Raw genomic sequence first — 25,362 nt, 5'->3', positions numbered from 1 at the left:
CCATGCCACTTTCTTCTTTCTGGCCTGCCGAGATGGAGCAAGTCCTTCTCCACTCGACCCCAATCTGGTGTAGGACTCAGGATTTTGAAGTAAATCACTGAATGCTAATTAATTCCTCCCAAATTTTACATTGCTGGTCAAGTGTAAGGGTCAAGTACTCAGGTCATTTTTCTGGTTTGCTTCAATGTGTAGCCAAACCTCGGTTTCCCCTTCCTCTGTGCAGCTTGTTCCTCCCTTGCTGATAGTCTGTTCCCTCCAGATCTCATGTTGAAATGGATTTCCAGTGTCGGAGGTGAGGCCTGGTGGGAGGTGTTTGGGTCATGGGGGTGGATCCCTCATGAATGGCTTGGTCCTCTCCTCAAAGTCATGGATTCTCGTTCACTGGAAAGTTGGTTGTTTAAAACACCATGACACCTCCCTCTCCTCTCTTGCTTACTCCCTTTCTCACCGTGTGACCTGAAAGTATCCCTTCTCTTTGGCCATGACTAAAAGCTTCCTGAGGCCTCACCCAAAGTTGAGCAGGTGCTTGTGCCACACTAATACAGCCTGCAGAACCATAAGTCAAATAAACCTCTTTGTACTTTACCCAGTCTCAGGTATTCCTTCATAGCAATGCAAATGGACCAACCCAAGCACTCAGAGAGAGTGCCCCTCCCCCAGTTCTCTCTGTTGCATCTGGAACTCCAAACCAGGAAGCTCCGGCCTCATCCACCCCTCACTCTTCTAGTCTCCTTTTCCTGGGCTTCCCTTGGATGCTTCTCTGTTATATTTGGATTAACTGCAAATCTCCTTTGATTACTCACTCTCTGTTGAAACAGACAACCTGTTGCCACGTGTTTGATTACTGAATCCCAGGGGAGTTCCTATTTGTAACGCAGCCAGTTACAGCACACCCAGCCTTACACACATAGTTGCTGGGTTGCTATTTCATTGTCTAAGACGGTGCTTTCAGTTTCTAATTTTTCAATAATAAGCTTCTCACGAAGCCCTTAAGCTGTGAAAATAAGCCGAAAACTGCTTTTCCAGTCATTTACATAAACACAAGCAGATCAGGAGGAGGAAAAAAATAGGAAATAGTTTTACACGTTCTTCCCGAGGCTCTGGAAGCCTGGGTAGATTGCCCATCCAGTCTGCAGGTCTGGAAAAGCACAACGGGAAGTAGGGCAGCTCGCAGCACACCTGCCACCAAGGCGAATGATAAATCCTGAAATTTCTCCTGACGCCCGCCAGGCTGCCGCTTTGCCGAGGCTGGGTGGATATTCTGGGCACCGGCAAATTGTTCTGTCAGCAAGCCGCTCCCCCAGCTGCATCTCGTTAGGAAGCTTGTCATTCACTGCCCAGCCACAGCATCAAGGTCCCACCCTCTGGGGTAGCATCCTGTCACCTGGGGCAGGTAAGCGGTGGCTGCAGAAAACCTGCCCAGAAGCCAGGCCCGAGGCTGGGAGCTCAACCTCCTAGAGGGTTGCGGCTTATCTCGCTTAGGGTCATGTAAATCAGGGCCTGGCCCATAATAGGTGCTCAGTTATTTGACTAGCGGGGAGGACTTGCTGATGTGGGCCACTTTCAACCACCATCTTTCTTTTTTCTTTTTCTTTCTTTCTCTTTTTTTTTTTTTTTTTTTTTTTTTTTTTGTGATGAAGTCTCGTTCTTGTCGCCCAGGCTGGAGTGCAATGGCATGGTCTTGTCTCACTGCGACCTCTGCCTGCCAGGTTCTAGCAATTCTCCTGCCTCAGCCTCCCAATTAGCTGGGATTACAGGCACGTGCCACCACCACACCCGGCTAATGTTTGTAGTTTTAGTAGAGATGAGGTTTCACCATGTTGGCCAGGCTGGTCTCAAACTCCTGACCTCAGGTGATTCACCAGCCTCCATCTCCCAAAGTGCTGGGATTACAAGTGGGAGCCACTGCGCCAGGCCAACCACCATCTTTCTCCCTATATTCTCTTGCTTGCTTTCTCTTTCCCCAAATACAGATCTTAAAATAATCCAATGAGCCAGAAAGAGCAGCATTCTTTTTCTTCTGTGCTAACTCATACACATTCCTATTAAAATAGAAATAAATAGGCCATTAAAACTCACTTCTACCTTTAGACACTGATTCTAATCAGGCTATTTCCCTGATGCACCTAATACTTATGGGCAAAAGGTAAGATGTCTGCTAAAAAGGAGAAGAAGATGCCCGATTAAATTCGAATTGAAAAAAAAAAAACAAAAAAAAATGTCTTTTAGTATTAGTATGTGCTCTGCATAATAAAAATCATTTGTTGATCAGGAATTTAAATATATTTAAATTTAAATGTCCTGGATTTTTATTTGCTAAACTGGCAGCCCTAGCCAAAGAGAATCTGTATGTACTTACATAAATAAGTGAATGTACATATTTATACTGCTTACACACCACCAAGTCTCCCCTGTCCCGGTGGTTTAGTGGATTTTTTCTAAGGTGAGAGTATTTGAGAGACACTGAGGCCCCTCCCAAGAGGCAGGGTCCATGCTGCTGCTTCCTCTTCCCCATGTCCAGCCCTGGGAGTGGCCCTTCCAGAAAGAGCTCCCGACTTTCAGTCTTCACACTCTTTTAAATCAATGGTTCTCAAATTTTAGGATGAATATCCTGAAGGGCTTCTTGACACACAGATTGCTGGGTTCTGGCCCCATACTTTCTGATTTGGAGACCACGCTTGGAGAGTCCTGGTCTAATGATGCTAGGTGTCACAGATTGCTTTCTCTTTTCCCAGGGCAGATTAGAAACCAGGGTCCCCAGGAAGGCTAAGTATAAAAATGATGGGTTGGAGTCAGTCTTAACAAACTTTTGTTCTCCATTTTTTTTAAAGAGGGGAGCGGGTTTCAGATTTATTTTCTTTTTACAAATGTTTTTATTGATACATAATATTAGTACATATGTATGGGGTGCCTGTGATATTTTGCTGCATGCATAGAATGTGTAATGATCAAACCAAGGTGCTAAGGGTGTCCATCCCCTCAAACATTGGTCCTATGTGGTAGTAACATTTCAAGCCTTCTAGCTATTTTGAAATATATAATACTTCGTTGTTAAATAAAGTCACCCTCTTCTGCTATTGTTGTTCTTTTTCAGCTTCTTAAATTCTTTCCCTGGTCTTATTTATTCCATCATCACTCAACACTAAGATGAGAATGTACAGTGTTCCACTGTCCTGATCCTGCAGGAAGAACATTCCTATTAGAGAGCAGCTCTTGCAAATGTACAGAGCCGTGGAAGGGCACCAGCGTTCAGTGTTTGCTAGGGCGATAGAGCAGAGTGAAGAGCGGAGTGCTGGGAACAGAGTGGGGGCGGGGGGGCGGGAGAGAGAGATTGAGAGCGAGAGAGCCAAGAGAGGGAATCAGGCGACTTTGATAGGGAGGTCCAGTCACAAGTATCTGTGCTGTCAGCGAGCTTCAAAAACATTGGCTTTTAATTTTGCAATATGAGTTGAGTGCCGAAAGTTTTCACACAGTTAATTCGGTTAAATGTGAAAACTACCTTCCAAGGAAATTCATATATCCTATTTGAAAGATGAGGAAAATAAGGGCTTGGGGAAAAAACTCAGCTCCTAACCTTAATGATAGACTGGGATGAGAAAGGATATTCTGATTGATGTGGAGATTAAGAAATGTATTTGATATGAATATGCTTTGTAATTTGTAAAGATAAAAACATATCTTTTTAATTCCTTAAAAAGGCAATGCAAGAAAGGAGTAAATGATGAGCTCTGGATATGTTTGGAAGATGGCCCTAAATGGTAGGACCAGAATCAAAAAAAGAGATAAAGAAAGAAGACTGGGGTAGACTATATTTTTATTTAAAGTCCAGAGAAAAGACAGTGGCATGAGGGAAAAGTGATTAATACTGCATAGGATTATCTTGTTCACTCATCAGCTGTCTCTCCCATTACACAAGCAACTAGTTCGGTCCTTTAACCAGGCTGCAGGTATATGGACACAAATATGTGGACCTGGACACAGGTGTGTGCAAACACACACATTTTCCCTGCATTATACTCAGGGAAAACAAAAGCCATCAAATGCAAGCTCCTTTAACTTCCTGCCACCAAGCTTACACTTTTACCTGCCTCCTTCCTACGCCAGAGAGAGCTGATTATCTCTTTTGTTAATTTTCATTTGTTTATTCTAGTAAAACATGCATGAAATAAAATTCACCCTTTTAACCATTTTTTTAAGTGTACAATTAAGTGGCATTGAGTATGTTTACAATATTATATAACTATCACCGCCATTCATTTCCAGAACTTTCTCATCATCCCAGACAGAAACTCTGTGACCATTAAATCACTCCCTGTTTCCCTCCTCCCGCAAGCCCGATAGCCTCTCCCTGAATTTGCCTATCCTGCGTACTTCGTGTAAGTGGAATCACACCTTATCGGTCCTTTGGTGTCTGGCTCATTTCACTTAGCATAATGGCTTCAAAGTTCATCCCCGCTGCGGCATGTGTCAAAATTCCCTTCCCTTTTAAGACTGAATAATACCCATTTATGCACAGACCTCATTGTGTTGATCTATTTGTTGATGATGGACACTTGGGTTGTTTCTACCTTCACTATTGTGAATAATGCTGCTGTGAACATGGATGTATAAATGCCTCTTTGAGGCCCTGCTTTCCATTCTCTTGGATATATACCCAGGAGTAGAATTGCTGAGTCATATGATAATTCCATGTTTAGTTTATTTTTGTTTCCAATTCACTGACTGATTTAGTATGTTTAATGTTGTTTTGTTTAGACACTGAGTCTTGCTCTGCTGCTCAGGCTGGAGTGTAGTGGTGCAATCACAGCTCACTGCAGCCTTGAATTTTTGGGTTCAAGGCAATCTTCTCACTTCAGCTTCCTGAGTAGATGGGACTATAGGTGTGCACCTCTGCACCTGGATAATTAAAAAAAAGTTTTTTTTTGAAGAGATGGGGTTTTTCTATATTGCCCAGACTGGTCATGAACTCTTGTGCTTGAGCAATCCTCCAGCTTCAGCCTCCCAAAGTGCTAGGACTATAGGCATGAACCACTGAGCCCAGCCTGTTTAGCATTTTGAGAAACCCCCAAACTCTTTCCACTGTGGTTGCATCACTTTACATTCCCACCAGCAATGCACAAGGGTTTCAATTTCTCCACATCCTCACCAATATTTATTTTCCTTTTTTATTTCATCAGCGATATTCTAATGGGTGTGAAGTTGTACCTCATTGTGGTTTTCATCTGTGGTTCCCTAATGACTGGTGATATTGAAACATCATGGTTTTATGGTGGTAATGCCTTAACCATATGTGCACCCTATGGACTTGAGGGCCTCTTCCATCCTTATCAAGGGAATACTAATTTTTCCTCCTTTCATATGACACACTAATAGTTTCTTAATGTCCATCCCTCTTTCCATGGTGATAGGCCCCTGACTTTGTCTGGGCATATGATCATCCACAGGGGATTGTGAGTTCCCCACATGCTCTTGTACTTAGGTGTGGCAATGTGGCTGACTTCTGGCCAAGAAGAGGTGAGCAAGGATGCCATGTGATGGCCTCCAGGAGCATCTGCAGGGGGCAATGCCGAGGTACCTCCTGCCTCTTCTTCATCTCTCCCTCATTCCACTCTGGCACACAGATGCTGCCGCCTCAGACCATGGAGGCAAGGCCATGTGCAACAGGTCCAGATGGCAGAAAGGCCTGGGTACCTGAGTTTAGGGAACACCTCACTACAACAGACAAAGTAGAGTATTTCCATAACCAGAGGGATACAGATTACATTACTTAAGCCACTCTAATTGCATCATTTTTGTCATTTGCAGCTGAATCTAATCATAATGCATATTCTTGAACACTTCTCTCCTTCCTCACTTTAAACAGTAATGGAAGCAGTCTTTTTCTTTTCAAGACTCCTTTCTCTGCCCATGCTCAGGATTCACCACTCCTCCCACCTGTTTGTATTCCCTGAGGGCCTCACCTGGCCAGCCATCCCCATATCCTCCTTGCTTCTCCTTCCCTGGCCCCTGCCCATCTCTCTCTCTCTCTCTTTCTCTCTCTCTCTCCCCCTCTCTCTCTCTCTTTTTAAATACAGAACCTTTTGAAATAATGACACTCATTTTCTGACTCCACTTCTTCCCATTTGTATCCCCACCCCATTGTTCTGCCCCACAAAACTGTTATCCCCAAGGACATGGGAGAGATTATTGCAACTAAATATAATCTCCCTTGATTCTTTAGAAGCATGTGACACTGCTGACATTCCTGTCTTCCTCAAATTTGCATCATTTGGCCTTGATGGCCTCATGCTTTCAGATTTTTCTCCTATGTATTTGTCCACTTTTTGTCAGTCTGCTTTCTCAGATCCCTTCTCCTCCCAGCCTTTAAGGACTAGTGCTTGCCCTCAATTCTTTTTTATGTATTCCTTACTCTCTCCCTGGATAATTAATTGTATCTGTGTTGAAGACTGTCTTTGTTCATGCCCAGATACCTCTCCAGAGTTTCAGATCCATCTAGCTAACCTCATATTGGAAAGCTACTGTTAAACCCATCATGACCCAAATTGCATTCCTTGCTGTCTCTCTAAAACCCACCTCTAAGCCATTCACTTAGAAAACAAAAGTCCTCTTATACTTTCTTTATTACTTATCCTCTTCTTCCCTGTCCATCTCCAAGTCTTAACCCTTCTACCTCCACAACTTTTGAATACCCCCATATCTCTCCTTCTCTGCAACTGTCACTCTGGTGACCTCGTGCCTAACTGGTTGCAATGTCCCTTAGAAAGCTTCCTTTCCTCTAGTCTTGCCCAACTTCAATTCATTTCCCATATTGCAACTAGAATGACACATTACCATTTTCAGCTAACCCAAATCTTGTTGTTTGACCACTACAACTGCAAGTGTGATCATGTTACTCCCAGGCATACAACCCTTCAATGCACCCTTTTCCCTCAGTATAAAATCTTCAATAAAAACAGTTCCGGCCCTGACCTCCACCTACCTCTCTACGTATACCTCTTGTCTTTCCACCTACATTCCTCCTCCCATCACCCCATACAAACACACTCAATCTAGCCAAATTTGATATCACAGTCCTGAGACATTAGCATATACAGTTTCTTCCACTTATAAAACTCATCTCTCCTCTCACCTGGTTAAATCTATTCACTTTTATCTCTCAGCTTCAACATATCTTCCTTCCAGAGAACTTTTCTGTCCTGAAAAGTCTCCCAAATGCTACCATAGCAAACTGCCCTGCTTTGATCCCAGCTCTTACGATGTGATAGTCACTTGTCTATTTAACTGAGTGCAGGAACTATGCCTGCCTTGTCGTTGTGTATGCCTAATACCTAGTAGGGTCTGAACAAATAATTCTGCAATGGATGAAATATAAAGGTAAGTAAGCACTTGGCCATGCTTTCGGATCGATTATGTTGCTCTTTTATCATTAAATTCAATGATGTGGAGATGCCATGTCTGTATCATTTGGAGATAACACAAAGCTGATGAAGACATCTCATCGGGATCCAAAAATAATTTCAATGGATTTAAACAATGGACACAGGGGCAATAAAGCTTTAAGCATTTAAAAAGATCATTTAGAGAAGATCACCTGTGAGCAAGGATAGGCAGGGTCTTGTGGAATCAGTTTTTTTGTGAGAGGAACAAATACAGCCTCAAAATGAGCCAATGATGTGGCATGTCTGAAAAAAAGAATGAGCTATATGTAACTATAAAGTCCAAAATCTGCTAAGTAACAGTTCACTTTCTACTTTGCCAATCAGATTACAGCTGGCAGAGTCTGCTCTGGCAACACCTTTTCAGTTGATCATTATCAAACTGGTCATGTTTCAAAGATAATCATCAGGATGATTAGTGCTCCAGAAACTGTGCCATGCAATGATCACAAGAAAGAACTAAGAATGCCACGATAAGATAAGTAGGGTCTGTGATAGTCATCTCTTAGAAAGTGGATCATACACTATTGCTTCTATCCTGATCGCTCTAAAGGCAAAACTTAGGGAGAGGCAAATTTTTGCTCCACGTAGATTCATTAGAATTGTATTCAGCTGCAAGGAAAAGAAAACTAATTAAATGGAGATTTTTTTTTTCACAAGTGATGATAACTTTAGAGCTATGCATTCTAGAGCTGGTACAGCTGCTAGGTCATCTTGAACCTGAGTTCCCCCTGTGAAATTACCCATACTCAATTATTTTTTTATTTACCCAAACAGTAAGTCCATGTGGTTTGACCTACAAGCATCCTTCTCTGTCATTCTTGGTATGTGTCCTTTCTCCTCCTGTTTGTAAGTGGGACCCTGCACCTCCAGGAGGGATCACAGTCTCCAAGTCAAGAAGGGAAAATAATAGAGTCCAAAAAGCACAGGCCATCCACGTACAACCCTCCACACAGTACCCAGTCATGTTATGCTTGTATTCTGTTGGCCTGAACCGCAGTATATGACCATGTCCTGTGATAACAGAATCTGGAAGTTGAGTATTTTAAATGGGCATGTTCCTACTATGAAAAAATTTAGAGTATTATTTCGAAAGAGAAAGGATAGAATTGATATTGAGGAGGCATCGAAAATGCCTGCCAGAATTGCAAAGTGCTTTCTCACATAGTTTATCAGCTATGAAAAAGAGTGTTAACATCAGTTATGCTTAGCTGTACCTCCCAATAGAATCATCTGTTGTTCTTTTGAAATAGAGATGAACTTGCCCTATTTCGACCTGCGCCAGGAGAATTTTTGAGAGTCAGACCTGGGCATCTGCTTCATGATAATCTCCAGAGGTGATTCTGATAGGCAACCAGAACTGAGAGCCACAACCCAGGTAGTGAGTGTCTGGCCACTAGAAATCTCTGGAATTCTTGAGCAGGAATTAATCAACACAGTTCAGACGGTATTGTTGCCTTGGGGAGGAGACAGGGCAAGTGAAATGCCATGGTATCTGAAAACTCTAGGAGTCCATGAAAAAGCTTCTGAATTTAATTATTAAATTATTTGACCTTGGACAAGGAGTTAGCAGTATGAGAAAATAATGGAAAAGATGACAATATGGCATTTAGATCCTTTTATCGGGAAGTTTTCATGGAAAAGGAAGAGGAAACGTAGAATGATTACTTAATTCTTATTTGTCCTCAGAAGTAGCAAAATGGTTTATCCAACTATAAATATTCATATATCATCAATTGCATTGAGAAAAAAAGCTGTTGATTAATCTATTCCATGTCTGGGCTGAGTTCCCTCTTGACTGTTCAGGAAGAGAGTCAAGTACCCTAGTGGACGCTTTGTGGAAGAAAAGGGAGACTAGATTTGGAGAAATGGCTAAAAAACATTGGACCACTTCACCTTCTCCAGCTGGATAAATTCATCCGGTCATTTTCCTCTTTTCTTAGGTTCAATCTTCCCTATCCCCGTTCTTCCCTCTGATGCCAGCACCTCACCTAGATGTAGAGTGTAGGTTCTTCCCCTTCCCCTACTGATCTGAGCAGTTCACCATTAGAATGACTTTTCCACTCTTGGGTCAGTTGAGCCTGAAATACTGAGCTCCACAAGTACTACTACACAGGTACCCATAACACCCGGTTTATTATTGATTACAGCCAGGAGGGATTACTAATATATGGGGAAAATGAGTTAGGATCTAAAAAAAAGGATCTGTCAGACAGAAGAGATGAGTTGCATCTAAGAAAATGGCTTTATAATAGAAAGGGTAAGTTCTGAGGTCAGGCTCTTGCATACCTAGTGCAACAACTCGGGCTAACGATAAGGAAGAGTTGAATGAACAATAGCTCACCTTAAGTCAGCAGAGTTATAGGGCAGCTGAAATACCTAGTGACATCTCAGGTCTTCCTCCCTTCCTTTCATCCGTAAACACGGAGTGTCACATTTGTCCAAAGGGCTGTGCTACGTGTACTAGGTATATAAAGATAAATAAGACAGTCCTGGTCCTTCTGGAGCCCACAGCCTGGTAAGGGGAGATAGACATGTAAATAGGTCACCTACACTAACATGTTGTGGATATGAACAGAAAAGGTAAGAAAAAGAGCAAGGCAAGCATAAGAGAAGGAGTAAGAGGACTCGGCCGGGCGCGGTGACTCATGCCTGTAATCCCAGCACTTTGAGAGGCTGAGGCAGGCGGATCACCTGAGGTCGGGAGTTCAAGATCAGCCTGACCAACATAGAGAAACCCCATCTCTACTAAAAATAGAAAACAATTAGCTGGGCATGGTGGCACATGCCTGTAATCCCAGCTACTCTGGAGGCTGAGGCAGGAGAATGGCTTGAACCCGGGAGGCTGAGGTTGTGGTAAGATGAGATGGCACCATTGCATCTGAAGCCTGGGCACGAGACTCCATCTCAAAAAAAAGAAAAAAAAAAAAGACTCAAAGGAAAGGGTACCAAACTTTGAATTTAGTCTGAAATTATCAAAAGCATTTTCTAGGTAGAGAGGGGCAGGGTAGGGCCTGAGCATAAGCCGAAGGAACAGCATGCACGTGTGCTATATAGAGGGAGCAACAGGAAACCCCAAAGAGGCCATGGAGCAGGGAGTGCCTCGGTTTAGGAGAGAGGCAAACTGAGGACAGACCCTTAGGATTTACACACCTTGCCAGAGAGCTGAGACTTCACTCTACTTGGATTTGGAATCGGGAGAAGCTATAATATGCTGGGCTCTTATATGCTGAGTTACCAGGACACACTGGGAGAAGACTGGAAGAAGGATGCAGAAGAAGCAGAACAACTCTGGAGAGAACCACCAGCACTCTGTTAATGGATGATTTTATAAAAAATAGGAGGCAAACCTTGGAATATTTAACCCCGTAAAGAGGAGATTCAGGGGAGAAAGGGAGGAAATCACAGTTTCAAATATTTGAAAACAGTCATGTTGTAGAAAAATTAGACCAGTCCTGTGGGTAGTAGAATTAAGTAATATTTATTGAGAGCTTACTATGCACAAGGCAGTATTCAAACACTTTATTTGCATTAACTTATTTAATCTTTATAATAACCTTACAAGGTAAGTCCTATAATTATCTCTATCTTATTGAAGAGGAGCTGAGTTGCACAGAGATCGATGCAATTGCCACAGATCTCAAACTAGAAAGAGGCAGAGCCAGGTTTGGCTCAAGGCAAACTGGCCCTGGGGCCGCTATGTTATAATCACTCTCCAGATACAGGACCTTTGGCTGGATTCTATAAGAAGGCAGAATCTCCTTCTCCTACCTCTTCCCCTGCCTCTTCTTCCCATCCTCCTATCTCCCTGAAATCTGACAGTCAGAGGCAATGGACTTCTGTAGAGATGCAAGTTCCTATCGTTGGCGATAGAGGCTGGAGGACCACTGCAGCTGCATTGAGGGGTCAGAGCCCAAAGAGAGGAACTGAAATGAAGTATCTTGAAAGTCCCTCTGAGCCTGAGCTGGTCGTGCTTCAAGGGTTGTCTGGCAGAGCAGTATGAACACTCTGGGGAGCCAGGTCGGTGTGTGGGTTGTCCAGAGACTAAACTTGGCGCAAATCTGCCAGTAGCCCTGTTCTAATGTGCCTCTTAGATCTGCTGACTCCATCAGAAAACAAACAAGTTTTCACTCCTGCACACACCACAGGAGCTGACCCGGCCATATGAGTGGAGCCAGCATCACTTCTACCTAACACACGAAGCTGCAAAATTGTCATTGAGGTTCTGAGCATGAGTCTTTGTTGACCATGAGAAGGAGGGAGCAGTGGAAGCAATGCAGCTGGATAACTGATTCCTGGGGAGGGGCAGGGAGGCTAGGTGGAAGAGAAATATGTAATTCTCACACCTAAGGATGGAGCTTCTTCTAAGGCTCCTCATTGCTTAGCACTTTCCAATCCAGCTCAAACACATTCCTTTTTGACCCTCAATCAAATGCCTCCTGAATTTCTCTTGAAGGAAGGCTTAGGAATTGATCAATTGAGAGTCATTTTCAGTTCTATTCCCCCTACCCATGACAAGTTAATCCTTTCCTTCCATTCTAAGTACACTTTATAGGTAAATAAATGCATCCATATATGAACACACGGCATCATATATATGAGACAGCATGTAGAGTTTGCACGCACACACACCGCTTACATGTTCTGACTCTGTTCATTCGTCTGTGATGCTGTTTATATTCTTAGCTTCCTGCAGGCAGAGGCTGGTGCTGAGTATTTTCTTTTAGCACCACTACCTATCAATAACTATACTCAAAAAGACTATTTGCAGTATTGCCAAATGTTGAACTTGGAATGAGACTTGAAAATCTTTCAGTCCAAGTGTTTTATTTTAAAGTGAGAAAACTGAAGCCCATATAGGGGATGTGTCTTACCCAAGGTCTTTGAACATGTTCAGATGGCTTTCGAGGTACACTTTTCAACTGACTGCAAATTAGGCCTTCTTGGAGAGCTCTTAAAAATATCAGTGTACGGCCCCATCCAAAGGGATTCTGATTTGATTGGTCTGTGATAGGGTCCAGACATTGATATTTTTAGAAAGTTCCGCAGGTGATTCTATGGTATGGCAAGTTTGCAAACCACTGGCTTGGACAGAGTATTGCAAATAAATGCAGATTGCACCTACCCGCTGAGGGTCATTCTAACTTCTGAGATCAAGCTGGGAGATGTATAATTGCTCTAGACCACTGGACTCGGAAGAATCATGGGTTTATGAGAAAGGTAATTACCTGTTCTTGTTTATAAGAAAACCTAGGAATGATCACTGCCACCATGATGGAAATGCAGATAGCAGCAGCCCCCCTAAAGCATTCAGGGTGCAGCTATAGTACACGGCCTGAGCACCAGAGCACCTTTGCTACTTCTGCACACATAGTTCTGCAAACACGATCCATGGATTAAAAGAAGACGGGTGTGTAGGAGAACAACTATACAATGTGACGTCCAAAACGTTGTATCCCACCAGAAGAAAACAAAGAAATTCCTTTTGTTAATGATGCATTTGTATTATTCCAGGAACTCTAAATTAAGATGTGATGAGTGGGTAGCAAATTAAAGGCGTTCTCATAGAGCAGGTGATCTTAGCTCTACCCTGAAATCTGAATCCCTCCCAGAGGTCAGATGAATAGTATTTGCCCCATCCAGAAAGCTGTCTGAGGCAAATTCTTCCCTGGCCTTGTCTGGTGTTCTCCCTTTATCTTCTTGGCTCTCCAGTTCTGTGCAGAAGTCAGGGCAGAAAGGAGGTGGAGAGGCCAGAGAGGTGACAGTGATGTTCAGCATCAATCAGTAACTCAAACACACAAGACAATGACCACAAAGGCAGTGAACTCACAGCAGCCTTCCCCATCCTATATATACCAAAGACATCCATGAGCTCCTTTTCTACAAGAGGTTGTGTGGAGTAGCAAAGGCAGCATCTCTGTGTTATGAGAACCCAGAGTCAGGGTGTGCACCTCCTCTCCCCAAACCCATCTCGAAACAAGGATTGAGGGCTAGTTACTTTCCTGCCATCTGTCATCACTTGCACAGGAGGCCAGAAGCTGTGTCACGGAGTCTCCACCATTGCTTCTGGTACTGCTGTTGTTGCTTTCCATTTATGATAAAGGATGCCAAGCCAAACCAAATCTGAGAGATGCAACTAGGTCTTTGGTCTTATCCATTAGTTGCTTTTTCATCACTGTTGTATCTCTGGCACCTAAAACAATGCACCGAACATAGTAGGCACTCAATAAGCACTTGGATGTGAGTGAACCAGTGGACAAATAAACCACCAGATGGATTTTGTGTTAGGGTGAGAGTTTGGTGACACTTCCAAGATGAGCAAAGGAAGCACCGCTAGAGAGTGAATTTGAATGAGTAAGTAAAGCCAAAACCAGCAGTCTTTTGATCAGTCTTTTATTATCGCAAAGGGCAATACTCTCACAGAAGCTAAAAAAAAGAATCAAATTTAGTAACCTAAGATGTCCTTAGTAACAGAGCTGAAGAATGTGTTTTCCAATATTTGATTTCTTAGCTTGACAGTCTCTCTTGAAATACTCTCTTCTCCGCAATGAAAATGTGAATCTTTGTTGGTTTGTTTTGCAGTTTGCAAATGACTTACAGAGCTCTTCTGGCAGGGTTCTGTTTCTCCGCTTGCAAATAAACAAAAGGCCATTTCTCTAATATGACTTAAGTAGGGGAGATTCTGTGATCTCCTGTCATGATTTTAGAAGCAGTAGAAAAGGAGAAGAGAAAGGAGGGGCAAGTAGAAAGAAGAAAAAGAAAAACCGAAACAGGCAGCTTATAAAAGCTGAAAAAAAGCAGGAAATAGGCAAAATAAATTTGATATGGAAAATTAGAGTGTGAGAGATACCAAATAATGGAAGACTCTGTAATTAATAGGATCCCAGAGAACCTTTTGATGGGGGCTGAACTTGCCCATGGTCCATTGGCCTCCCTCCTCGCTTCCATCACATCAGCTGGGCTCCTTGTGAACTGTGAAGACAGGCTCTCCCCTCCTTCTCCTAGGCAAGCCTGCATGAAGCAGAGCAACCCCTGCCAGCTTGACCTAGATCTGTCAACTGATCAATTACTTTTCCCATAGAGGAGAAGGAAAAACGAAAGGGAGAAAGAAAAAGGGAAAGAGAAAAAGAAAAGGTGGAGAACAGAGAAGTAGGGGGAGTGGGCAGAAGGAGAGAAGGAGGGAAGGAGGGAGAGAGAATGGGAAGGAAAACGGATGCACTCCTATATCTTTTCAGTGTAAGCAGTGGTAGCAAGAGCAAGCTTAATCCATAAGGTTGCATAAATAAAGACATACATACGTACATGCATACACGCATACATACATGAAAGAAAAAATAAAGCTCTCAGAGGTTACTGACCAAAATCACAGTCAAAGCAGAGGATAGAGCTCTTTTCTCCCACTCTTTGCCAATCCAGATTAGAGCTATTTTTTCTGAAACTCCTACCTCTAGCTCCATCCTCCCTAGTGCTCCCCCTCTCCACCATTCACACTGCAGTCCCACACTGAAGCCTCCTTTTGCAAAGGGGTGGGAGGCATGCTCCCTGCAAGTGCCTTCGAAAGCCCCTCTGCCCTTCCCCAGTGCACTCTGATAAGATGAAGCTACCTCCCACAGAGGGGAGGAGGATGGTACCTCCAACACTAGGATGGTACCCTTCGACCCTTCCAACCTGTATGCCATGGACTCCTTTACTCCTGCATGCTTTCTTTTTTTATGTTTAATTGGTTTTATTGAATTTCAAATGACTACAGACATAAAGTAAACACGTAACAAGACAATAGAGCAGAAAGGAAGTAAACTGCATAAATATAATCTCAGCATGGAGTTCCACTTAGCACCACATGTTTGGAGTGTTACAAGCATTAATGAGTCCTTACAACACCCAAGGGAGTCGCTCCCTGGCCTGGCGGGCAGGTGGGGAGATGGGCCCACAGAGGGAAAGATTTTCCCCTACCGAAAACAGAGCAGTTTGAGCTTAGAAGTACATGTCCCCCATGGAGCTATGTTCAGACCACTAGAAGTGGCTTGAAACCTGGAGACCATACATAGTGGGGGTTTGAAGCATTTGTAGGGTCTCTGCTACAGAAGGATAGAGAGCAATGTGGGTGTTGTTTGTTTGTTTGTTTAACTTTAGCATTCTAGTTTGTGGGCAGAAGCAGACCATGAGCTTGAATTCAAAATACTTGGAAAAAAGCCAAATCACAGACCTGTTCATCTTACCCAAAGTGTGCATCTACCACGATCGAATGGCAAGAGCATTGCAAATCTCTCCAGCATGTGTCTCTTGCACACGTCAGAATCACATGCCCCATACTGATTCAGAAATTCTGCCATTTCTTGGGATATTGAGAGAGCTCACTTCATCCCAAGGAACAAGTTTTGGCTAAAATCAACACCAGGTTATTTGTCCTATCAAGAAAAGGAGCCAGTACCAGCATGGCAGACAGCACGCAGGCAGAGAGCAGAACCCAGGAAACTGCCAGGAGGCAGTCTAGACCCTATCGCCTCAGGCAGGGAACCAAGGAAGACACCAGAAAACACTATTCAGGACCCCTGAATTAAAACCAGCACTACAGAAGGAGGTTACTGAGAAAGAACAGAAGTCAGGGACTGTACATTGCAGCTGATAAGACGGGTTTTCGGGGCTTCTATTAGGCTTTAAGGGAACCAAAAAAGGGAAGAATCAGGACCAGGACCAGGCTCTGTGCCTGGTAACTAAAGCTGCAGTTTCAAGAATGGTCTTCATGCCATGAGACCTGCTGGCCACGGCAGACAGTCTCCAGGCACACTTGAGCGAATGCTCAGAGGGCCGTCCCCGTTGGGGTGGCCTCCTAATACAAAGGGTGGAGGTGAGCTACCTTTGTGCCACTGTGCACGCCTCGCCAGGAACTTGCCCCAAGTTGGCAGCCCCAAGCCTGGCAGGCAGGTTCCACTCAGTGAGGCTCCCTGGCCCCTCCCCTTGCTGCCATGCTTCCAAGAGCCTACAATGCCTATATTGGGCCCAGGGTCCAAACATCCCAGGCTAATGTTTCCACTTTGCCAGTAAATATTGTCATGGTCTCGTCTGCCACCCATGAATATCAGAAGCATTGCCCAGTTCAAGCTGCTGCTGGCACCACATGTGTACTGAGCATGGCAGGAACCTGGCCGGCCTGCCTAGCTGAACGGCGCCCACTGCCCACCTCCTGGGTGCTGCGCGAAGGGGAGTGTGAACTTTGCCAAGGCACCTTTTCCTTCTCCTCTGCCCTGTCTGTGTCTCATGCTAGCTGCTAAGTGGATGCGGGATGTGAGGAGAGGTGAGGAAATGAGAAAGGTAAGAGAGGAACCTACCCAAGCAAATTGGAAAGTGTTAAAAGAAACAATAATCCTTCGAAGGAGAAATGGTCCGTTTTCTAGAAAGAGGAAGCTGCAGCACAACCAGCCATTCCTTTCAGAGGCTCTCAGTGGCAGAAGGTGGGCGGTGGGTGTGCTGCAAAGGACAGCGTCTGATCCAGCTCCGTAGCGTCTGCGCCCAGGAAAGAGATGCCTCTGCTTAATCAACCCTGGTGTATCTTCGGGCCAGAGCGCCAGGGAGCTAATCGCCCCCTCCTGTCCACGTCACTAATCGTGCTGATTCCCTCAGAAACCCCCCTCCCTACCTAAGCTGGATCATGGTTGCTGGTTGGGTTGGGGGGAGGAGCAGGTCAGCGAGGGGTTCCTAACCTGCCACTAGCACCAGGCACCTTTTCAAGAGGCAGGAGGCACAGGAAGTAGCAGCTCCAGGAAGAACCAGCTTAAAACAAAAACAGAGGAGAAGAAAAAATCGCCTTGGAATGTGTACTGCATTCTAACTAGTCCCACTGGGTCAATGCAATAGGGGGGGATTATTGCAGGCAAGACCTGGGCTGCCTCAGTAATTCTGCAAGTTTGATAAGAGAGAGCTGGCAGACTTCAGCGTCCTTCCCCTGAAAGAGAAAATAGACATCACCTTTGCCACATCTGACTGGCATGTAATACGGGGGTCTTTGGGGGTTGTTCTGTCTTAAAATTGGGCAGCCTTGTTCTATTACGACACACTGAAGCCTATTCAGGGCTGATTGGGTGAGGGTAGTACAAATAAGGCCATCATTCTTTTTGAGAAATTCAGGATTTGGTAGAATGTGATAAGGTCTAAGATAGTCCTGTCGCCACCACCCCTACCCCAAGGTAGGAACAAGACCACAAAATCAGATGGTACCTTAGATAAATTTGCACCACCACTTTGCTACTCATCTATTCAGAGACGATTCAAAGTATGAGCAAATATTATGCTTCCCTGCATTTATTCTGATGAAAAAAAAATCACGTATGCTAATTTATATGTAAATTCAGTATGGCCCTGGGGCTCCTGGCATGCAGCCAGCAGGGCTGTTGATGGTGGAAGTTTGGTCATTGTCTCCAGTTCGATGTTACAGACAGAAGAGACATGGATCTCAGGACGGATAGAAATTACTGAGGGCTTGGGACCTTCCCTCTCCCTACCTCTGACCCCTCACCCTACCCCTTCCTGCTTAGTTTTCATTTTTGCCGTCAGCCCCCATAGAAACCGCTTTCCCGAAAGGGCCCGATCCTGAACTCAGTCTCCCCACTTCATTCTTGTGCACCCAGAACAAGCAGGGGCGCACACACATGCACGCACACACACGCTGATACTGCTCCATATTATATAAGAGGAGTCAATCAAGGATGCCTCCAAGTTGACTCCTTTCACTCATACACCCACCAAAGCCCCTAGGGGAGACGAGGGAGATCCTGAGGCCCATGCCTCCTGGCGTTGGGTGCAGCAGGTGACATCATGGACATCCCTGCAAGATTCACCACCTTAGACTTCCTTATCATGCGACACAGATCCTTTCTGTCCCCCTCCTTGCCTTCTTCGTCGAGCCCCAGTCAAGGGTGTACACATTTGGTCTTTTCAGCCTGGTCTCTCCGCCCACCTTACGTGGATCCACACTGCAGCCACTGCAACCTATGTAAAGAGGACAGCAGCAATCCCTAGGTCCTAACCTCAGAGAAGAGTCAGCAGGACTACAGCTCAGGACTCAGTCCAGATCAGGAGAACATATTGCAGGGGGAGAAGAGGGCGAGGGGGTGGGACTCCCCAGTGGTTTTCACTGGGTCAGAGGGAACTTTCCTCTGGGAATACAACTGCATAGGACTGAGCCTCACCTCCCAAGAGAGGGCTCCTCCTCCCACAGCCCTGCTGGGTCACCCTGGGAAAGTTTCTCAGCTTGTCTCCATCCTTAAGAGCTTAGCTGTTTAATACGAAAGAGGCAAACTAGTTACCCCAAAGGACAGGGCAGGTGGGAGCAAGCTGATTAATGGATGATTCTGTTGCTGGAACGAACGGACGTGAGAGCTGGGATGGGGTGTCGGGGGGTGGGGGCACAGTGCAGCAAATGGACTCAAGGTGGAGGCCGATTCCAAATGCACAGAACACAGCACTGGGAACATCAAAGCATGCACCAACTGCAGCCCCCAGGGCTCCGGGCTCAGCCGATAAATAAACAGAAAATTAGCATTCGACTCTTATTGCCTCTCTGCCTTCAACTTCGAAAAGCTTTTTAGAATTTCAGAGCCCCGACTCCCCTTCCTTTTATCTGATTGTTACCCACACCCCCCACCCCAGCCACAAACACACCCCCAAACACATTCAAAACTAAGACAGTTGTCCCCCACTGCTGCAAATTGACTCATCCCTTGAAGCCGGATCGCTGACCAGAACCTCACAAGAAGCACCTGAACCTGATTCTTCCTAGCCTGCATTTTCCCCTTTGCTCCTTTTAAAAGCTTTGCAAGTTTGCTGGCGGATATTTAAAGTTTCCTCTTGTAATTTCTTCCCAGTCGCATAAGCAACACCTTGGCAACCCTGTTGCCCTCCGAATCTGTCATTTCCCCCTGCTTACATGTGTGCTCCGTTGTATATGTGTGCAAGAATGTGCATGAAGCCAGGGAGCCTAGCACACAACCACAGACCTAACAGGAGCACCAAACACGTTTTACTTATGCACATACATTCCCCCATTCCGGTAGCAGCCAGAATCAAATCAATATTCTCACAGCCTAGTCGGGAGAATGAAGTCCCAGCCATGCTGTCTAAACGCTCTCTCCTCCACCTGCAAACAGCGCAGCACAGCCGACTCGGGGAGTCTGCGAATCTTATAAAGCACACTGTACAATTCCTGGGTCTACCGTAGGCAAATCAATAGCAAGCTCTTACCTTGGAAGAGACACAGAGCAGCCAGCCCCGTGAAGACTGCCCAAGAGATAGAATTGTGCATTTTTGGCTGGATGGTTTTCATGATTTTTTTTCTTCTTCTTTTTCTTCTTTTTTGTCAGGTTCGGTTTTTTTCTTTCTTTCCTGATAGACTGTGTTGCTCTCAAGCTTGTGCAAGGAGATTTAAATCCACTGTTTTGCTGAAGGACACAACAAGAAAGCCGAGGGTGTGAGAGAGTATGACTTCTCCGTAATTATCTCCACTCATACTCTGGCACTGAGACACATTGTACAATCTGGCCCTGGACAGCCCTCCTACAAGCTGCAATCATTGGTTCTAATCCAAGGATTGACAGAGCTACAACACACGCGCGCGGGCACACACACACACACACACACTCTCTCTCTCTCTCTCTCTCTCTCTCTCTCAGGAATCATTTACTGGGCAAATCAGGCTAGCTGATTAAAGAGACAGGAGCCTGGAGAGATAGAATGATAAATGCCACTTTGCCCCTTCTATATTACTTTCATTTTTTAAACTGACAGTCTCTGAGTCTTCTGAATATCAGAAAATCCCTTTCCCCCTGGCATTCCCTGGCCTCCTGAACTCAGATTCCCTTTGCACTGGAAAAATCCCATAGCCAGCCATGGCTTATGGGAAATTTTAAAGGGACATTTTCATGCTCAGTGAAACTTGTAAAGATGAGTCAGATTTCATTTGTTGGTACCTATTTTCCCCTCCGATGGAAATATCATTCAGTGACAGCTTTTTTTTTTCTCTTTCATCAACCTTTCTACTTAGTTGCTTTGAAAATAGTAAATAACTTTCTATTTTCTCCTCCTGTCACTCCTGTTTCAGAACATCTATGTTACTCCTCTTTTTCATTCACTTTTAAAAATCAATTTCCTAAAGTCATCCATGTGTATATGATACCATGAAAAGGTAAGTACCTAGTATTTGAGAAGTTCTGCAGTCCGAAGATAGAGAACCTTCTTCAAAAGAAAACAAAGTAGGAGTTTATTGACTTAGCCAATCCACATCCACTAAAGCAATAATATAAGCATCTGTGATTCAAACTGCAGCAAGAAATATTCAGGTTAGACATGTAGAGGGGCTTTCTGAGTGTAAACTTTGTGAAGTTGCTCAGAGCGTTGAAGACATTAATCTCCTCGGTGATAGGAAAGAATAAAAACCAAACAGAAATAACCTAATGGATATACATGATTTCTTAAGAGATCTAATTCTAGGGCCTGGAAGTTTATTCTAATTTTTGGCTTCCCCTTATGAGAGGCAATTTAGAGGATGTGAACAAAACATCTGGAAAATGTAGCTCCTGGCTGGGCACAGAGGCTCACGCCTGTGTATCCAGAACTTCGGACGGCCAAGGAAGGCCTGTAGCCTGAGCTCAGGAATTCGACAGCAGCCTGGACAGCATGGTGAAACCCTATCTCTACTAAAAACATCCAAAAATATCTGGATATGGTGGTGCGCACCTGTGGTTCCAGCCACTTAGGTGGCTGAGGCAGGAGAATCGCTTGAGCCTAGGAGGCAGAGATTGCACCACTACAATCCAGCCTGGCTGACAGAGCCAGACCCTGTCTCAAGAAAAAAAAAAAAAAAAGAAAGAAAAAGAAAATGTAGTTTCTCACAGAACCTTCCTTAGCCAATTCTGACACATTCATACCCCCACTATGCCTGGACACACATTTTACAAATATTCTTCTAGAACTCCACTGCTAATTATTATACTTCCTTGTAACCCCCATAAAAATGTTAATGCATTTTCAAACTGCATAGAAGAAAAGTACTCATTGTCTGTTTGTATTTTAGTGTACAGAGGTGAAATGACAACATCACTGCCATTTTGCACATGTCTAAGACACGCAATTTACCTTGTTTTATTTTTTTTTCTTTTTCTGTCGTTCTTTTTTTGTTTTTACAGATTTTTGCTCTGTCACCAAGGCTGGAGTGCGGTGGTGCAATCACAGCTCACGGCAACTTTGAACTCCTGGGCTCAGGTAACCCTCCTGCCTTACCCACCAGCTAATTGTTTTGTTTGTTTGTTTGTCTAATTTTCTGTGGAGATGAAGTCTCACTATGTTGCTCAGGCTGGTTTCAAACTCCTTGCCTTAAGCAATCCTTCCAGCCTTGGCCTCCCAGAAGTTGACCCTGTGTTGAGTATGAACAGGAACAACACTCCCCGGAATGTGGGATCTTGTGACCATGGGAGGAAGGGGCCCTGGGACCTCAAGATCTGGGGACCTCAAGATCCTACTCACAGCTCTGCACAACCAAAGGGCCTCAGGCAGATCATTTCACCTCTGTGAACCTTGGCTTCTTGTCTGTAAAATTATAGAACTGGAATAATTTCTTATCCTCCTTCCCATTTTAAAGACTTTTTATGTTAACTGGTATTTTTTTCTTCTTCTTGCCATTAAGTTCTAATTCACATGTCTATCAAAATGTCCTTGATACTGTGAGCTCCCAATGGACAAGAATTTTATCTGTAGATGAGACGTTTTGTGCGGTGCTCAGCATAGTGACATGTGTAATTAAATGCTTTGGAACAACTGTGACGGAAGGTGATAACAGTGCTGTGCACAAGGAAGGTGGCTTCCTTTCACCACCGTTTCATTTCTCTCCAGAATGATGACAAAGATCATGGACCACTGGTAAGTCTTTAGTCCCAATCTGGAGAGGCAGACACTAACATTTGTAAATGTCCTCACTCTGAACTATAATAAATCTATACAGTTACCAATGTTTATTAAGCTCCCATGTGTGTACAAATAATAAGAAATTAATCATCAGAGTTGATATTCATTGATATTTATTTGCAATGTGCTAGGCATGATACTCAGTGTTCTGTATGCATTTTTTTCTCATTAAATCCTCATAACCTGTGAAGTGGTGATATTATCCTCCCCATTTTATACATGAGGGCGTTGAGGCTCAGAAAAAGATTGTCCACAGCCACACAACAGTTAAGGAGTGGAATCAGGATTTAAACCTAACCATTTTCATCTTAGATCAACTTCAAAAATAATATCCTGTGCTAAACACCGTGAGGGACTCAAACAGATATCAAGCATCCTAGCGTATAATCTTTTTGCTGTTTTCAATAGCATATGAGATTATTAATAAACCTACAAAACAATACATATGTTGATACAAAACTACAGGAAGACTCATATACTGCTTTCAATCTTAACTGAGTTTCAAATGGTTGGTACATAGAATGAATTTCATCAGACCGCACATGATAGCTGGTCGTTTTCTATGACAGTTTTGTCAAGTTCTTTGGAGATGGTGGGAGTCATGAGTACCTTGAGAGGGACTCTGATCCTAGACCGGAGGCAGAGGGAAGGATATTGCTGGATGAGGATACCATGAATTAAGAACTAGAGTTGGAAATATACCAAGTAGATTTGAGGTTCTAGTGACTTGTCTGAGATTCCCCATCCTACCCTTCTGTATAGCAATAAAAGCTTGAAAATGGTTTTCTTACATAAATCTTAGCACAATATGATTCTTGGCAGTTACTTTCTGCACACAGGTAAGGTAACCATGTCTGGACCCGGCAGGCACAGACACTGGGCATCACTGACATGACTTGTTGATTGAGAGCACAGACTTAGGGCTGCTTTGCTTGGGGTCCAAATCCCAGTTCTGTCCCGTAGGGGCTGTGGGATTAGGTTGAGTCATTTCAACTCCACATCTGAAACAGGATAGCAATTACACCCCCATCCCAACCATAGCCAGACATCCTAACCATCAACTAATTTTCCTTAATTTTACTGTTTTAACAAATTGAGATGGATGTGGTCTACTATGTGGCATTGGTGGAAGCTATCTGTGCTTGGGAACTAAGACTCCTGGACAGAGCAGTCTCAGCATTATGCTTTGTGCATTCATTGAGGCAAAATATATCCTCAGGGATTGCCGAACCAGAAGTCTAATTTGGGCTCTGAACACAGCTAAATGCTAAACTATCTTGAGAGCTATAGCTCTTTCAATGCTTGAATTTGCCACATGAAGTAAAATTTCCCAGTGGCCTTCACGTTTCACAAAAGCACACCATTAACCTCCTTCTAGAGAAGGCATCTTTTTTTCCTCCTTTGTTATTGGGTTTAACACAGCATCACCAATACAGGCCTGTTGGATCCGTCAGCTGCTCATTGCTATAATTACAAGTCGAAAAGCTGATCCTAGGCTACACACAGAAGGGTTTCATTCAACCAAGTACATCTCTTGCCTAATGGAACAGGTCTCATCAATGCAGTCAACAAACTTCCTTTCCATTTTCCATTCTAGTCTCAGGATCTATCAGGCTTAGGACTGAGAATCTCCTTTGTTGCAACTATCCCAAAGAACGCATAGCTTTGTCCTTCTGCTTTGGGGTGGCTTGTGACTATGGTTAGAGATTTCTGCCAGTAGAAGTGAGGCAATGACTAAAGAACCTCTGACTGGGGGAAGCTATGATTGGGGGGAGCTATGATTGGAAGGGGGGACACTTTGAAATCGCAGTTCCCTCCTCAGCAATCAGAGCTCCTTCCTCTGAGTTAGAAGGCTCAAGTACTTCTCATCAGGTGTTTGGAGGATTCACTTTGCCTTTTGCATTAGCCAGATTTATGTTATGCACCATTTGCTTCCCAGTTCATGGGTCCACCTTTTTTGCAGAGGAGGATGAATGTCTTAAGACGAAATTAACGTCCGGAAAGGGACCTTAAATTCTAGACAGAATGGTAATCTTTCACCACCCACACTCCTTGAAGTTAGAAGAACTTTACTACAGACATGATTTTTCTGTTTGCAGATAAGAAACAAGGAAGGGGCATAAAATTTTTGTAAAAAATAAGGAAGGGGAAACAGATGAGGTCTTTAACTCCTTTGGAGAGGGCAGCTAGGATTGCATTTCATAAACCTTTTATCATCGGGCAGCTTAGGAATCTGCACTGTGTGCAATGAGCTGGTACAAACAGGGATTGATTGTCTGTAAACTGCCCCCATGCACACCTGTCACCTCACCCAACGATAGACAATAAGTCCAGTAAGCTCACTGTGGGACCTGGCTGCCCTGCTGTCCAAATCCCAGCTGAACCCTGACAGCAGACATAGGAGAGGGGATGCATAATCACTCACACATGGTGGGCCAGGCTTGAAGGACTGGCAGACAGAATGCCACCATGAGGGGAGGAGGAGGTGGGTGTGTATGTGCCTGTGAGTGAGGGAGGAAGGGGTGTGGGGGCAGTGTTTTTTATTTCTCTCAGCTATTATGGAAAGAACTGCGGGAGCTTAAATCTAAAGAGCAGTGCTGAAATAATGTTCAGGACTTAACAAAAGCCGCTGCTCTGCTGCCATCCGCCTGCTGTGCCCTGCCTCTGCTGAGGCTCCTTGCGGTGGGTGATCTTACATGCCCAGAAGCTTGGAGGAGCCTGCCCTAGGGGAAGAGGAAGCCAGCCTGCCCTTGCACATCTGGGGTTGGGCAGGGTTCAGCTTTGACTTGCAATGCCACTTCAGGGAGGGTGAAAACCATGGCAGGAAGAAGGCAGCCTCCTACCTTAAAGGGAGTCTCCCCAGAAAGGGAGAGCTGCAGCCATCTTGGATGGGGCTCTGAGCACGGTCTCTTGGGTTGGGAATGGAATGGGTCCAGGCACAGGTAATGTCTGAATTGTGTGAGTCTATTTTGAG

At 44.4% G+C, this 25,362-nt stretch overlaps 1 protein-coding gene and 1 pseudogene across 7 annotated transcripts in view; both read right to left on the bottom strand.

Moving 5' to 3' along the window:
- The window catches only part of NTM (neurotrimin), a 1,227,126-nt gene that overhangs the window by 938,729 nt on the left and 263,035 nt on the right, over window positions 1-25,362 (bottom strand). For 3 of the 7 annotated variants that reach the window (XM_008021544.3, XM_008021542.3, XM_008021545.3), the window contains exon 1: window positions 19,674-19,997. Coding sequence is in view for 4 of the 7 variants with exons in the window: in XM_008021542.3 (XP_008019733.1) it covers window positions 19,674-19,755 (82 nt within the window). In the remaining 3 variants the exon portion in view is untranslated. Of the gene's footprint in view, window positions 1-19,673; window positions 20,000-25,362 lie in introns of those variants that run through there. The other 4 variants (XM_073022378.1, XM_008021538.3, XM_008021540.3 and 1 more) reach the window with 4 other exon arrangements.
- On the bottom strand, window positions 5,251-5,365 carry LOC119626646 (U6atac minor spliceosomal RNA; annotated as a pseudogene).

The sequence above is a fragment of the Chlorocebus sabaeus genome, chromosome 1 (genome assembly GCF_047675955.1).
Source record: "Chlorocebus sabaeus isolate Y175 chromosome 1, mChlSab1.0.hap1, whole genome shotgun sequence".
Lineage (NCBI taxonomy): Eukaryota > Metazoa > Chordata > Mammalia > Primates > Cercopithecidae > Chlorocebus > Chlorocebus sabaeus.
Note: the sequence above shows the minus strand (reverse complement) of the source record. Positions and strands in the feature narration are given on the sequence as shown.